The 16,222-nt window shown below is 43.4% G+C and overlaps 1 protein-coding gene across 3 annotated transcripts in view; it reads left to right on the forward strand.

Moving 5' to 3' along the window:
* Window positions 1–5,054: 5,054 nt before the first annotated feature.
* LOC122552986 (transcription factor Ovo-like 2) overlaps window positions 5,055–16,222 on the forward strand; it is a 48,373-nt gene continuing 37,205 nt past the window's right edge. For 2 of the 3 annotated variants that reach the window (XR_015758499.1, XR_006312581.2), the window contains exons 1-3: window positions 5,055–5,456; window positions 6,247–6,449; window positions 7,433–7,619. Coding sequence is in view for 1 of the 3 variants with exons in the window: in XM_043696338.2 (XP_043552273.1) it covers window positions 5,357–5,456; window positions 6,247–6,449; window positions 7,433–7,619 (490 nt within the window). In the remaining 2 variants the exon portion in view is untranslated. The remainder of the gene's footprint in view (window positions 5,457–6,246; window positions 6,450–7,432; window positions 7,620–16,222) is intronic. The other variant, XM_043696338.2, reaches the window with a different exon arrangement.

Here is a 16,222-nt window from a genome sequence, read left to right on the forward strand (position 1 = left end):
AGAAAACAGGAACAAGGTACAGAGCTGGATGATCAGCCATGATCATATTGAATGACAGGCCAGCTTGAAGGGCCAAATAGCCCACTGCCTGTATTTTCTATGTCATCTTCATGAATGTTAGCCAACTGGGCGGCACGGTGGCACAGTGGTTAGCACTGCTGCCTCACAGCGCCAGAGACCCAGGTTCAATTCCTGCCTCAGGCGACTGACTGTGTGGAGTTTGCACGTTCTCCCCGTGTCTGCGTGGGTTTCCTCCGGGTGCTCCGGTTTCCTCCCACAATCCAAAAGATGTGCAGGTCAGGTGAATTGGCCATGCTAAATTGCCCGTAGTGTTAGGTAAGGGGTAAATGTAGGGGTAGGGGTATGGGTGGGTTGCGCTTCGGCGGGGCGGTGTGGACTTGTTGGGCCGAAGGGCCTGTTTCCACACTGTAAGTAATCTAATCTAATATATGCCTTTGTAACCAACTAGTTAGAAATGCTGTATGGCTGCGGATTCAGCCAGGTATAAGGTATATTTCCCTACATGCATATGGCTATCAAGGCTGCCAGAGACAAGGCAGCAGGCTTCATAATTGATTTCCACTAAATGTACAATATCACAAGTGGTTTCTTCAGGAGAGTGTAAGATGCCTGGGAAGCAGCAAAACAAGAGCTGACCCAAATGCTAGAGTTTTTCCCCTAAGCACCTTTTCAAGAAGGGACACTGGGTGACAAGGAATAAACACTGAAGACATTTCTAAAAATCTGTGAGGAAATAAAAACACAATGCAGAGAACAGATATAACAGGTGAAAACTCAAGTGACTACTGAACTATTCAAAGGGCTTCTGAGTGTGCAGTTCTGAAGCCTGGGTACATCTATTGGTGCTCTTCATGATATCTTAGTGAGGGTCTTGTGTATCATAGAGGGTTTCTGTGGTCTGCACAACCTGGCTCTACAGAGGAAAGAGCCGTTGAACAATGGAGGTATTGTAGACCAAGATGCTTTCTATTATGAGGATATGGAGGAAGATGACAACTAGTTGCCAGATTCTGCAAAATAAATCCTAGGGACCACTTAGAATCCCTACAGTATAAAGCAGGCCACTCGAACTATTAGGTCCACACTGACCCTCCAAAGTGCATCCCACCTGGACCCACCCTTCCCTGTACATTTCCCATGGCTAGTCCACCTAACCTGCACATCTTTGGACCATGGGAGGAAACTGGAACACCCAAGGAAACCGACACAGACACAGGGAGAATGTGCAAATTCCACACAGATGTGTTGCCCAAGAGCAGAATCAAACCCAGATCCCTGGCGTTGTGAGGTAGCAGTGCTAACCACTGAGCCACCATACTGCCTTCATATGCAAGTTTCCATGAGATATGTGTATGAGAAGGTGGGATCACACTTATACAGGAATGTTTCACATGATACTCTCTTACAGATCCATATAATGCAATAAAGTGTGCACATTTTGTAACCTGTTAGGGAAAAACAAACATATTAGAAGTAGGAATAGGCTGTTTGGCACCTCAAGTTTGTTCTGTCATTCAATAGATCATATCTTATCTAATCTTAAACTCCCTTGTTAGTCAAGAAACAGGCCACCAATGCCTTATCACTTTCAATGACCTCATTTCTATTGCTCTATGGGAAAGAGAGTCTCCTAATTTCTGTCATAAATGGGGAGGCCCTTATTTTTAAATTGTACCCCACAAATGGTAACTCAGTGCCACTTCTTTAATTGATCTGACCATTTACCTGCACTCAATGAGATATTGGTGCATTCCCAATGCCACTCCTAATCTCACATGGTGTGGGCCATTTCACTACACCCTTGAGAGTCAGGATATACCTGTCATCTAAACGCCCACCGGAAATGAAAGGACAACTCTTGCCTTATTTATTTGAGAGCAAACAAAATGCAAGGCTGTGTGCTTTCACAAAATATTAACCTATGAACCCCAAGTGCAACTAGGTTCTTCTTAAAACTCTTAATATGCTACATGAACTGTCAGCTCAGGTGGAGTCAGGCCGCTGCCCTGTGACTGTTGCTGCTCAACTTCATGGAGTTGATGATGGAATGGAGATCTGCGTGGATCTTGCTAGTGGTGTGCTGGACATCACTCTCCATAAGTCACCAGTTGCTCAATGGAAGAACCCAGAAATATTGGCACTTATGGCCCAGATGATCTCTTCATTGTCCATGCAAGGGTGGCACACACCTTTGGAAGCTCTGCCAGCTCATTCCCTAACTCGCACTATAACTCCAACATCTGTGAACTGGCTGAGAACTATCCAGGCATTTCAGCAGTCAGAGGCTCAGTATCATCCTGGCCTCCTTTAGTCCAGCAATCGTCAGTCTTTTCAGCTGCCAAAGCCTCCATCATTTGTTCAGGCACATTTGTGCTGTGCTCATCAGGTTGTGACCCCCATTAAAGTGCGAGTTTGTGCTGTTGTGCATGACATCACAGTGCACCTCTGTGGTGATGTCAGTCTCCATGGTCAGGGTAGGAAGGTACTGAGCACTATTGCAAGTCTTGGCCCTTTCTTTGACATTGCACATAGTGACCTCCTGCAAGCTTATAAAAGAACATTGTTAGTCCCCCCTGACAAAGATAATGCCTCTGCTGGTGGAAGCCTAACTGTTCCTATGGTACGATAGGAATGGCTTCTTCAATATGTTCACTCAGATATAGACTTTGTTGCTCCTTAGCCATTCACTGAGAGCTACCAAGCCTTTTGCAGGCAATGCTGCTATGTGTCCCATTGCCACTGAATGGGTTTGATTTTTCCTTTTCTAGCACTCTGATCCATATACATTGTATAAAGTTCAAATCTAATACCTTACTGATCTAATACTTCAAACAAATGGGGATTTATCTTGGAAGTGTTTTCATCCACTTGGGAACAAATAGACAAAGTATTTTCCCTGGGGTGGGGGAGTCCAGAACTAGAGGGCATAGGTTTAGGGTGATGGGGAAAGATATAAAAGAGACCTACATGGAAACTTTTTCACACAGAGGGTGCTACGTGTATGGAATGAGCTGCCAGAGGAAGTGGTGGAGGCTGGTACAATTGCAACATTTAAGAGGCACCTGGATGGATATATGAAGAGGAAGGGTTTGGAGGGATACGGGCCAAGTGCTGGCAAGTGGGACTAGATTGGGTTGGGACATCTGGTCGGCGGGCACAGATTGAACTGAAGGGTCTGTTTCTATGCTGTACATCTCAATGACTCCATGACTCTCTATATATGGTTATTTCCCTAAGGTGTTTTTTTCCTGTTAACCATTGTGTGTTATCACTCTTTATTAATGATTAGTTAATTGTTAATGTTTAGTTCATTTAATCAATTCTCCAGGAATCTCGATACAGTTTCAGAACAGCTGGCTATAAACCCATTGACTGGGGATGCACTTAATGTAGTGACAAGCTTAGCACGTTGTAAGAATGCTCTTGTTCTGACATACCAATTAATACCAATCACGTACAAAAAAAAATGCTTAAATTGGTAGTGCACCAAACTGATGTTTGATATTGTTTTCTGCACAACTCAATTAAATGTACAGTAAAAACAGAAAATACTGGAATGCACAGCAAGTCTGGTAACATTTGAAAGGAGAGAAACATCTTTTCTCAGTACTGCCCAACAGTTCTGATGAAAGACCACAGACCTGGAACGTAAACTTTTGTTTATCTCTCCACTGATGCTGCCAGGTCTACTGAGTTTTGTCAGCGCTTCCTGTTTTGATCTCAAATTTCCAGCATTGGTAGCATTTCGCATTTTAAACTTCCAACAAACTTGCTCTTTTAAAATTCACCTCCATCGTCAATTCAAGTTAATTTCTCCAGAGACTCAGTTCTGCGTGGCGAAATTGCTAACGGTTTGAGACGTTGCATTTTTTCTTCTTCTTGTGTATCCGTGCAACAATTCAAAACAATATGTGCTTTAGCTGAGCTAAATCGCTACAACAAAACATCAACTGCCCAGCCATCTTTTGCCCCTAAAGGGGCGAACCAGAGCAACAGAGGACAGATATTCCTTGGCAGATGCAAAAGCCAAGGAATTCGGTGGTGTGGTTACTAGACTTAAAAAGAGTTGTACACCAGATTTCTCAACGGCTACTGTGAAGTTATTTGTACCACTTGTCAGTGTAAACTTTACCGCGCCGATTTTAACAAAGGAAACTTACATTTTAACAATGATAGGCCAAGAGTTGTTCTGAGTGAACATGTAATATTAATAAAGTGAGTGGAGTTAGGAGATTTCCTCATTGTAACTGAAGGTTTCTGACCGAACACGGCAAGTCAGTTACTAGGCAAATCAGCCAGAGGGGAGCTTAAATACACAAACGTCGACTCATCCCGTATACCGAGCAGTGTGCTTTAACCTAAGCAACGCCCTTGGCGGTTAAATATATGCAAATGTCCGCCGCTGCATGGGATCTGTGGCAAGGTCTGCCGTCAAATTTGAGTTTTGGAAGATCGTGCGGGGGGGGGAGAAGCTTCATAAACGTCTAACATTGTCGGCAGCGGACCGTTCCCCTCCCTCGTGGACGGGCCAGCTCTCGCACAGAGGATGGCTGATATGATCTCAGATTTCATCTTCATAGGAAGGGCTGCTTGCTGCAATGCCCTCCGAGGCATTCTCCGAGCCAGGTATGTGTGCATCCCCAGTGGTTCGAAGCAGGTAGTGCGCACACCCGTACAGCAGCCTCTTTTTTTTAAACACCCCCAGCAGGGGTGTCCGCAGTTTGAACAACGGCTTGAAAGCAAAACATGGGGCAGGATGAGAGGACAGGGAAAGGGAAACCTTGAACGATTAAATGTTAACATTGCTCGGTCGGTTTGTGGTCATCTCTGTTCTCTTATTTCCTCAGGTGAACAAAGTCTCCTCCAGGTAATGTTGAAAAGAGAACAAAGGGTCTGCGCGTAGTTGGACGTTTTGCAAACCCTCGGTGTGCGAGAGAGGCAGGGAAACCAAGACGAAGCTGTACCAACCGGTCCAACAGGTACAAGGACTTGTTGACACCGTTATTTTCTCAGCACGCATGCGCCCTCCTAAATTTCCTGTTGTATTTTCAATTCCTGGAGCAAACTTTTTTTCCTGTTACGGCAAAGGTAGCTGGTCAGGTGAGAGTGGGGTTTAATCTGAACCCCCTCTCCCTGCCCCCTATATACACATACACACACCAAACAGTGCGTTCAGAGAGATTAAGGAGCAAAACAGCCGTCTGTTTTATGTGGAAAACACCTGGAACTTGCTGAGGGAGGATCCGGTTCGGATGAAAAGGAAGGGGTCAGGTGGAAACAGGAGGGACTCCGGCTCCTTGTCTCCCCTCATCGCCGCCTGCCCGGTGCCTACACCATGCCCAGAGCTTTCCTGGTCAAAAGAAAAGAGCCTTACCCGGAGATCCGAGACTGGAATGAGCTGCCAGACGAAGAGAGAGCCGACACCTACATACCAGGTAGCAGGGAGAGTCTGAAAAGCGAACAGGTTAGACCAGGGTATGGAGGAGAGACAGAGGGAAGTTCAGAGAGTGGGAAGCAGAAACGGGGAGGGGAGGACAGAGAAGTCTAAACAATTTTTTTTAAAAAGTGCCTTCTCTATGGGATCATAGGATGGGGTTGTGTTCCAGACGCAGTACAAGGTGCAATCTCTCTCGAAAACTGAGAAGCAACGGACCAATTCATCCGCTCGCAAGGTTAAAAAACATCTTTTATTATGGAGACAGGCTTCCCTCTCCTGAGGAGGCACCATACTTTGAAAACTCGTATTTTAGTTTAAAAGCATGCTCCCGGATTCAGGAATCCGGGGAGGGGAGGGGGTGGCAAACAAAAGATACGCAGCATGTGTTTGCATGACAGGGTGTACTCAGCGTTCCTCCTGATTCCATCAGTCATCAACCTGTTAGCAGCACCCAGGCAGGCTCCGAGGTTTCCGAACGGGGCCTCACTGCTGCCTTTAGCTGCACCTTCCCAGTGTAAACATAACGGAACCCGAGCTCCGGCTCTCTCTTCCCACCACCGCTCTTTAAAAAGGGTATTATGTTGCATTCCTAACAGTCAAACGCTGATAAGACAGGCTTGCGGAGCCAGGCAACACCCCAAACTCAAACAAGCCAAGAAGGGAGGAAAAACAAAGTCTTAGTTCATTGTTTAAACTTGCCTAACACATGAGCTCCTCATCCATACACCCTGCTGGATGACCAGGCTATTGTGTAAAGTCTTTATTTTCTCTCTCTCTCTCTCTTTCAGTCAATTTGAGTTGCTTTCTGAGTTACGAAGAAGAAAGCAAGACCCAGGATCCACCACCCGGAACAACTGGTTTGGACAAACTGCTGAACGATTCAAGCGAGCCCCGCCTCCTCTACAAGACCGAACCGGACCAGGAGAATGCGGAGGAGCAAGTTCTGGCACCGGAATGCAAAAAGCGCAACGTCTTGCGAACGAAAATCAAGGTGAGCCGGCTCTCCTTAGACTCCGGTTAATCATTACAAGGCGAGATTAGCACAGAGAAAACCCACTTGGCCGGTGTACGGTACAAGACCCCGATTGAGAGCTATTGGACATGTAGACGAGTAGTTTGAGAAAAATTACATTCGCTGCCTCCTTTAAATAGAACATAGCAAAAATATGGTCAGCAAAACGAAATTGTATGATTCCAGTTTATACATTATTTTAACTACATTACAAACATGATTTCACGCCTGCATTATTTTAAATTCAACATAATGTATAAATTGAAGTCACTAAAATGCACATTATTTCAGAATACATAAAATCAAGTGTAAAACAGTTATTTCAGATTACATTGTAATACATTGTGTAATAAACAAACATTACACTTTCAGACACCATGTCTTGATACGTTATTTTTTCATGTTTAATTATTAACTTATGATGAGGCAGTATTTTGTATATAATGTACGTACTGTATGAAATTTAAAAGGCCCTGTAAAATTTACATTGTTATTGTGCACTGCCACCCTACTTGATTGATCAACATACTAACATAACAATCCTTTTTAAATGTACGATTAACATAGGGAAAGAGAATTTGGATACTAGTAGGGGTATCAATTTATTTGAAATATAACGTTGATTTTTTTTCAGGGGAAGATGATCAAAAACTATCCTAGTTGCACAGCATATATTACTCCGGTATCCAAAAGTCTTATTGCTTGCGGTATGCAAATGTAGTCAAATCCAAAAGTATTCAGTCAGGCATAGTCTAAAATCTGGAACAACTCCGGCAAGGTCACAATTAACTTGGTTTTTATTTCGACTTTATTTAGACAGTTATTTCAAAATTTCTGGGGCAAGGGAAGAACCCTATCGTGTTTTTTTTAAGTGCCTTTAGGGTCGCTCTATCTACGGGCGCTGCTGAATCTAACGGTGTGTCTAATTCAGGCTTTTGTCTGGCTCTTGCCCCCTCTCAAAGATCACCACTGGGGAATGCAGCGACGCCACCTTCCGCTGCCAGGTGTGCAGCAAGGGCTTCCGGCTACAGCGCATGCTCAACCGGCACCTGAAGTGTCACAGCCAGGTGAAACGTCACCTGTGCACGTACTGCGGCAAAGGCTTCAATGACACCTTCGATCTGAAGAGGCACGTCAGGACGCACACTGGTACGTCATCCGTAAACTACGCCCATATGCCTGCTGGGACTTGTAGTTCCGCTCCCGTTTGCTCAGCTGGGTGAGCATGGTGAATGATTCGAATAGCAGACAGGCATCGGTTACGGTGCCAAGGAGAGAAATTGTTTCATAAATAAGAGATATTGCGTCGCACAGTATAGAAACAGGCCCTACGGCCCATCATGTCTGTGCCCGCTTACAAACTGCAAACTACACAAAATGGATTCATTTACCTGCACCTGGGCCATAGCCTACTGTGCGCTGGCGTTTTAAGTGCTCATCCATGTGCATCTTAAAGCTTGTGAGAGTAGCTGCTTCCACCATCCCCTCAGGTAGCATGTTCCATATGTCTACTGTTCTCTTGGTGAAAAATGCTTTCTCAGGTATCCTGTAAATCACTTGCTCCTCAACTTAATCTTATGCCCTCTGATCTTAAACATGTACCCAAGGATTCTAAAAGTTTTGTTTAATAGCTGTTTCAATTTGACTGGCCACCTTCAGAGTTACAGGTTATAACTATACAAGACATTGATAAAGCCATTATTGGAGTATGATTCTGGTTGCCCTCCTATATGAAGCATGTTATTAAACGGTAAAAGGTACAAAAGAGATTTGCAAAGGATGTTACCAAGACTGGAAGGTTTGAGTCATTAAGGAGAGATTGGGACTTTACTGAGGCGTAGGGGTGATCTTGTAAAGGTTTACAAAATCATGAGGAGCATAGATAAGGTGAATAGCGAAAGTCTTTCCCCCAGAATAGGTGTGTCAAAAACTAGAGGGCATAGATTTAAGGTGAGATGGGAAAATTTAAAAATTACCAAAGGGGCAACATTTTCACAGTGATATATGAACCCAGTTGCCAAAGGAAGGACCAATTCAGTTGAGGAAACCTCTTCGGCATGGAAGAGTTAGGCCATGCTGTATGACTATGACTCTAAAAGTCGAGGAGATTGGATCTCAACTCATTTGAGGTTGAAAGAACATTAAAGGGGCTTGAAAAGGTCATTGCTGAGATGTTGTTTCCTCTGCGGGTGAATCTAGAAAAAGATGGAGGTAAGTAGACATTTATTCTTCCAAAGCATTATTAATCTTTGAAATTCTTTAAAGAGAGCAGTAGAGGCAGGACCATTGAATATATTCAAGGCTGACAGCTTTTTGAACTATTACAGAGTCAAGGACACGAAAGTAGAGTTAAAGCCCCAATCAGGTCATATTGAAAAGCAAAGCAAATTTCAGAGGTTAAAGGCCCTCCACCTGTCTAATTTTCTGTGTTAAATTGTGTTCCCTTTCACACTCTCACAATGCATCAAAACATTTTACAGTACTTTGAGAAAGTCAAAAAGCGTGGGACTGGAAAAGCACAGCAGGTCAGGCAGCATCCGAGGAGCAGGAGAGTTGATATTTTGGGCATGAGCCCTTCATCAGGAATGTGGCAGGGGAAGGAGGATGAGAGATAAATAGAGTGGTAGAGCTGGGAAGGTGACACGTGAATGCAGATGGGTGGCGTAATTGCGATAGGTCAGTGGGGAAGTGTGGAACGGATGGTGGGAAGGAAGATGGACAGGTCAAGAGGTTGGTGCCAAGTTGAAGGGTTGGATCTGGGAGGAGAGGAGATTTGGAAATGAATGAAGTTGATTTTGATGCCGTGTGGTTGAAGGATCTCAAAGAGGTGTTCTTTGATTTGGCAGTGGAGGAGGCCCAGGACTTGCATGTCCTTGGGGCAGGGGGAGTTGAAGTGGTCAGCCACAGGGCAATGGGGTTGTTTGGTGCGTGCATCCCAGAGATGTTCCCTGAAACGCTCTGTGAATTGGTATTCTGTCTCACTAATGTAGAGGAGACCACATTGAGAGCAACAATGCAGTAGCTAAGGTGGGTGGATGTGCAGGGAAATCTCTACTGGATGGGATAGGTGTGGGTACAGGTTTTTCACCTCCTGCGGTGGCAAGGGAAGGCACCAGGTGTGGAGGGTGGGTTGGTAGGGGCGTGGACCTAACAACAGAGTCACGGAGGGAATGGTCTCTGCAGAACAAAGATAGGGATGAGGAGGGAAATATATCCTTGGTGGTGGGTTCTATCCATAGGTGGCAGAAATGGCAGAGGATAATGCGCCGTATCCAGTAATTAGTGGGGTGGAAGGTGAGGACCAGGAGATTAGATCCTTCTTGTGGTTGGAGGAGTGGGCTTTGAGGGTGGAGGTGCAAAAAGTGGTGGAGATGTGCTGGAGAGAATTGTTGATCATGTGGGAGGGGAAATTATGGCCCCTGAAATAGGAGGACATCTTGGCTGTCCTAGAGTAGAATTGCTCCTCCTGGGAGCAATATAGCAGGGGGATTGGAAGTAAGGGATTGTGTTTTTACAAGAGGGAATGGGAGGAGGTGTAGTCAAAGTAGCTGTGGGAGTCAGTGGGTTTGAAATAGATGTCCATTTTGAGTCAGTCACCAGAGTTGGAGACGGAGAGGTCCAGGAAACGGGAGGGAGGTGTTGGAGGTGGACCATGTGAACTTGAGGTCAGAGTGAAAGCTATGGGTGAAGTTGATGAATCATTCAACATCCTTGCGTGAGCATGAGATGGCACTGATATAGTCATTGATGTAATGGAGTAAAAGGTGGGGGATGATAACTATAGAAGATGGTCTGTTCCACATACCCTACGAGGAGGCAGGCATAGCTGGCCCATGTGGGTACCCATGGTTATCCCTCTGGTCTGATGGAAGTGGGAGGATTCTAAGGAGAAGTTGTTGAGGGTGAGGACAAGTTCCGCCAATCAAATGAGCGTGTCAATGGAAGGAGATAGGTTAGGTTGGTGGGAGAGGAAGAAACAGAGGGCTCGTAGGCCTTTGCTGTTGGGGATGGACGTGTATAGTGATAGGATGTCCATGTTGGAGGCTGGGGAAACAAAAGTCTTGGAGGAGGTTGAGGGCATCCTTGGTGTCCTGAACATATGTGGGGAGTCCCCGGGACCAAGGGGAACAGGACGGAGTTGAGATATGAAGAGATGGGACAGGAGCATGCGGAAACAATAGGTCAATCAGGGCAGTCAGATTTGTGAATTTTGAGTAAGGTAGAATCAGGCGGTGCGGGGTCCGGGAACTGAAGTTGGAGACTGTGGATGGGAGATTGCCTGAGGTGATGAGGTTGTGGATGGTTTGGGAGGTGATGGTTTGATGGTGAGAAGTGGAGTTGTGGTCAAGTGGGTAGTAGGAGAAGGTGCCAGCAAAGTACTTTTGAAGTTCAGTCATTGTTGTAATATAGAAATGTGACAGCCAATTTGTGCAGAGCCAACATTGCAAGCCAACCTTACCATCAAAACCTGCAAATAACAGAGGGAAAGAGTGCTATACTGATATGTGACTTGCATTTGGCTCCAGTAAAGGGTCAACACCCACATGAAAAGAGGGGTAGAAATTGGTGAGGGAAGATTAAAGGCAAAACAAAGACTAAAGGCAAAACAACCAGAATGTATACTCAGTAATTGTATGAATTGTTTTATCATTATATTTTGTAATTTGGGTGGCAGGTATTTCATTGGGTTTTACATTTCTAACTTTACCATGCCTGTGCGGATTCAGGGTTAAAATAGATTTGTTAATTTGATTAACTTGATAGGGTTTTCTGGTGAAATTATTCTATCATGAAAATAAAAAAACACAAGTACAAGCAAAAAAAAATCTATACAACACAAAGCAAACTCTTACAACAATATTTAATAATACAAAAAGGTTGGTAATAAATGAATAATCATGTAGCACAAATCAAATAATCATCATCAAATAGCAGTTAGTTTTCCAGGAAATATAAAATAATCTGAATGGATTGCCCAAATTAAATACCAGTCAGGTTGATGTGAATTCCTAGAAACTTTGCAACAAGCTCAAAATCTCAATGGAAATTAATTGAATAGTGTGCTGGAATACTCACCACTTACTGGGATGGGTGCAGTTGCAGTAGGACCCAGGCTGTTTGCTTGATCTGTGTTACTATCACTGAATGTAACATCCGTCCTAACACCAACAGTTTGCCATGGTTGTAGTATATACATTGGTTACACTACGGTATTTCACCAATTTAACTATGAAAGACATTCACTATGAAAGAGCAATTCTACATGGATAATCAATTTATGAAATAAAGAAACAGCTTGATATATTATATGACCTTAGGACATCTCAAATCAACTTACAGCTAATTAAATACTTTTGAAGTATAATTGCTCATGAAAAAATACAACAGATAATTTACACACATCAATCTCCTACAAACAGCAATGTAATAATGACCGGATAACAATTCTTATTATTCAGTAGTCCTTTTGAAGTACAGACTTGAGTGTAGCTTAAAAAATACATTTTGTTGAAGCATTTTATCTTGCATTCATTGGGTAACATGGTCCTATTCTCTGCAGACAGAAAGAATATGTACATATATAGCATCCGCTGTAACTCAACAAAATAGGTGAAAGTCTATCTAATTCCTCAAGACAATTCCTTGACTAGTCAACCTGTCTGGTTAAAATTTAAACAAAGCCCAGCTGTTAACTGTCAATCATCAAAAAATGGTACATTCTGAATGATAAGAGTCCACTTACTGACCATTCTTCTCTCAGACGGTATGAGTGCAATTTTCTCCTTAAATTTGTATTGTTGTGAATTGTCTTGATGACTAAAGATATGCTTCTTTTTCAGCAATATTGTAGTGATGTTGGTTGAAGGATTAATAATGGACCTAGTTCAGTCATCTAGTTACAATCACCGATTAGTGATATCTCAGATCAGTAAAGAACACGTAAATACATCTGGTTAGTTCTGGAGTTCTTGAAACAAAAAAACTGTCTCTGCCCCATTTCTTTGAACTGATTTTCACTCAAATGGTTTCTAAACTGGCTGGTACAATGATGGTACTGAAGATATTAGGTCAGATCTTCCATGTCATCTAAATTGTTCACTTGCCATTTTATGCTGAAACCTGCATGACTTCTGCTGAAGCCATGCTCATGTTTTCATGAGGAACTGGAAGTGCCGCCCTTAAACTTGGTCTTCGGCTTATAGAGTCATGCAGCACAGAAACAGACCCTTCAGACCAACTCCTCAATGCCGACCCAAGTTTCCCAAACTAAACTAGTCCCACTCAACTGCATTTGGCCCATATCCCTCTCAACCTTTCCTATTCCTGTCCCCAAATATCTTTTCATGGTTGTACTTGTACCTGCATCTACCACTTCCTCTGGCATTTCATTCAACATACGAATCATCCTGTGTGTGAAAAAGTTGCCTCTCTGGTCCCTTTTAAATTTTTCTCCTCTCACCTTAAAAATATGCCCCCTAGTTTTGAACTTCTCCACCTCAGGGAAAAGACCTTCCCTTTGCTGTTCACCTTATCTTTGTCCTCATTATTTTATAAACCTCTTCAAGTTTACCCTTCAACCTCCTATGTTCCAGTGAAAAAGGCCCCAGCCTCTCCTTATAACTCAAACCTTGCAGTCTCGGTAACATCCTTGTAAACTTTTTCTGAACCTTGTCTAGTTTAATAATATCCTTCCTGCAGCAGGACGACCAGAACTGTACACAGTACTCCAATTGAAGCCTCACCAATGTCCTATACAACCTCAACATGACATCCTAACTCCTATACTCCAAGGTCTGAGCAATGAAGGCAAGTGTGCTAAACATTGCCTTAACCACCCTGTGTACCTGTGACTCAACTTGCAAAGAACTATGTTCCTAAACCCCAAGGTCTCTGTTTGACAACACTACCCAGGGTGCTACAATTAACTATGTGAGTCCTGCCCTTGTTTGCATTACCAAAATTCAATACCACATTTATCTAAATTAAACTCCATCTGCCATCTCTCAGCCCATTGGTCTAATTAATCAAGATCCCTTTGTAATCTTGAATAATCTTCTTCACTGTTGACTATATCACCAATTTTGGTGCCATCTGCTAACTCATCCAAATTGGTTTATATAAATAACAAACAACAGTGGACTCCGTATCGATTCCTGTGGAACACGGCTAGTTACAGACCTCCAGTCCGAAACACAGGCCTCCAGTCCGAAACACAACCCTCCACTACCATCCTCTGTCTCTCACTATCAAACCACTTTTGCATCCAATTGACAAGCTCATCCTGAACCCCCCATGTGATCTAACTTGACTTAATCAGTCTACCATGTGGAATCTTGTTAAAGGCTTTACCAAGCTCACACAGACAACATCTATCACTCTGCTCTCTTAATCTTTTTAGTTAAGTCCTCAAAATTGAGTTTGTGAAACATGATTTCCCATGCACAAAGCCATGCTGACTATCCCTAATCAGTCCCTGCCTCTCCAAATGCATGTAAAATCCCATCTCTCAGAATCACCTCCAACTTACCCACCACTGATGCGAGACTCACTGGTCTGTAGTTCCCAGGCTTCTCTTTACAGCCCTTCTTTAAAAAAAGGCACAACATTAACTATCCTCTAGTCCTTCAACCTCAGCAGTGGCTATAGATGAAATAAATGTCTCTACTTGGGGTCCCACAATTTCTTCCCTAATTTCCCACCGTATCCTGGTATAGACTTGATGAGGTGCCTGGAGATTTATCCACCTTATGTTGCTTAAGACCTCCATCACCTCCTTTTCTGCGGTGTGGACTATTTTCAAGACATCAATAGTTATTCCCCTAGTTCCCTAGCCTTCCTGTCTTTCTCCACTGTAAAAACAGACATGAAATATTTGTTTAGTATCTCTCCCATCTCCTGTGGTTCCACACATAGACTACCTTGTTGATCTTTAAGGGGCCTTATTCTTTCCCTAGTTTCTATGTTGCTCTTAATGTACTTGTAGAATCTCTTTGGATTATCCTTAACCTTATCTGCCAAGGCTATCCCCTTTTCGCTCTCCTGATTTCCTTCTTAAGAATGCCCCTACATTCCTTATATTCTGCAAGAAATTATCTAATTCTAAGATATGGCTCTTTCTTCTTCTTGACCAGAGCCTCAATATCTTTGTTCCCTACTCTTACCAACCTTATCCTTAACTCTAACAGGAACATTCTCAATGACAACAATTAGAGTCCACTTACTAAAAATTCAGTACTCTTCTCTCAAACAGTATAAATGCTTATTTTCTCCTTAAATTGGAGCATGCTTCCGAATTCTTCTTGTTATTTCACTTTTGAAAGCCTCCCACTTGCCAGATATCCCTTTACCTGCAAACAGACAACCTAATCAGCTTTTGAAAGTTCTTGTCTCACATCATCAAAATTTTCCTTCTCTAGTAGGTACATCTACATAATAATAAAGAAAATGTACTTGAACATACTTAAATTCCTCACCATCCAAGCCTTTCACACTATGGCAGTCCCAGTGTATCCCCCTACTATTGCAAACTTATTATTCGTACATATACCTGAGGTCTCTCTGCATATGTGCTTTTCAGTTTCCCACTGACTATTGGGGGCCTACAGTATAATACCATCAAGGGTGATCAACCCTTTCTTATCTGAGTTCCACCCATATTGCTTCACTGGACGATTCCTCAGAAATACCCTCTCTAAGTACAGTAGTAATTTAAAAACACCACTCCTCCTCCTCTCTTGCCTCCTTTTCCATCCTTCCAATAGCATCTAAACCCTGGAACATTGAGCTGCCAGTACTGTCCCTCTTTCAACCACGTTTCTGTAATAGTTATGATATCCCAGTCCCTTGTCCCCCTTCCATGCCCTGAGTTCATCTGCCTTATCTGTAAGACCCATTGCATTGAAATAAATGCAGTTAGTTCTTCAGAGTTACTCGTTCTCTGACTTGCTGTTACCTGCATTTTCTAATTAAGTTGCTCTCTTTAATTTCAGAAGTATCTGTTCTCACTACTACTTACAGTCCCCACTCCCCAACTCACCTTTCCCTAAAGGTTCCCAAATAGAACTAGCCAATATCCCCACCAGGATATTGGCCACCCTCCAATTCAGGTGAAACCCATCTCTTTTGTACAGGTCTCTTCTGCCCCAGAAGAGATCCAATGATCCAAAAATCTGATTTCCTGCCCTCTGCACCAGCTCTTCAGCCACTGATGTATCTGCCCTATCTTCTTATTTCTACTCTCACTAGCATGTGGCACCAGGAGGTTCTGCTTTTTAACCTCCAACCTAACTTTCTGTATTTACTCTACAAAGCCTCAACCTTTTCCTGACACCATTTCAACTGCTTTGAGATATCCTTGACCTTGGCACCAGGGTGGCAACATACCATGCTGATTTCGCACTTTTGGCCACAGAACCTCCTTTCTGTGCCCCTGACAGAAGAGTTCCCTATAAGTTACTCTTTTGAACCTTGACGAACCCTGCTTAATAGAAGATTGGTGCACAAGATTTGGCTCCCAGTTCTATTTTCCTTTGAGAGACTATTCCCCAGAACAGTACCCAAAACGGTATATCTGTTTGAGAGAGAGGAGTAGCCACAGGAGACTCCTGTACTACCTTCCTACCAGTCCTGACAGTCACTATCAATCTGTACCAGTGGTATGACCACCTCTCTAAGTTGACTAACCATCATACTGAGCCTTCTGAATGCTCCCCCGTGACTGCCTCCATTTTCAGCAGCAGTGGGAGCAGCGA

The sequence above is a fragment of the Chiloscyllium plagiosum genome, unplaced genomic scaffold, assembly GCF_037043375.1.
Source record: "Chiloscyllium plagiosum isolate Xiang-an unplaced genomic scaffold, Cpla_swu_hap1 HiC_scaffold_10, whole genome shotgun sequence".
NCBI lineage: Eukaryota > Metazoa > Chordata > Chondrichthyes > Orectolobiformes > Hemiscylliidae > Chiloscyllium > Chiloscyllium plagiosum.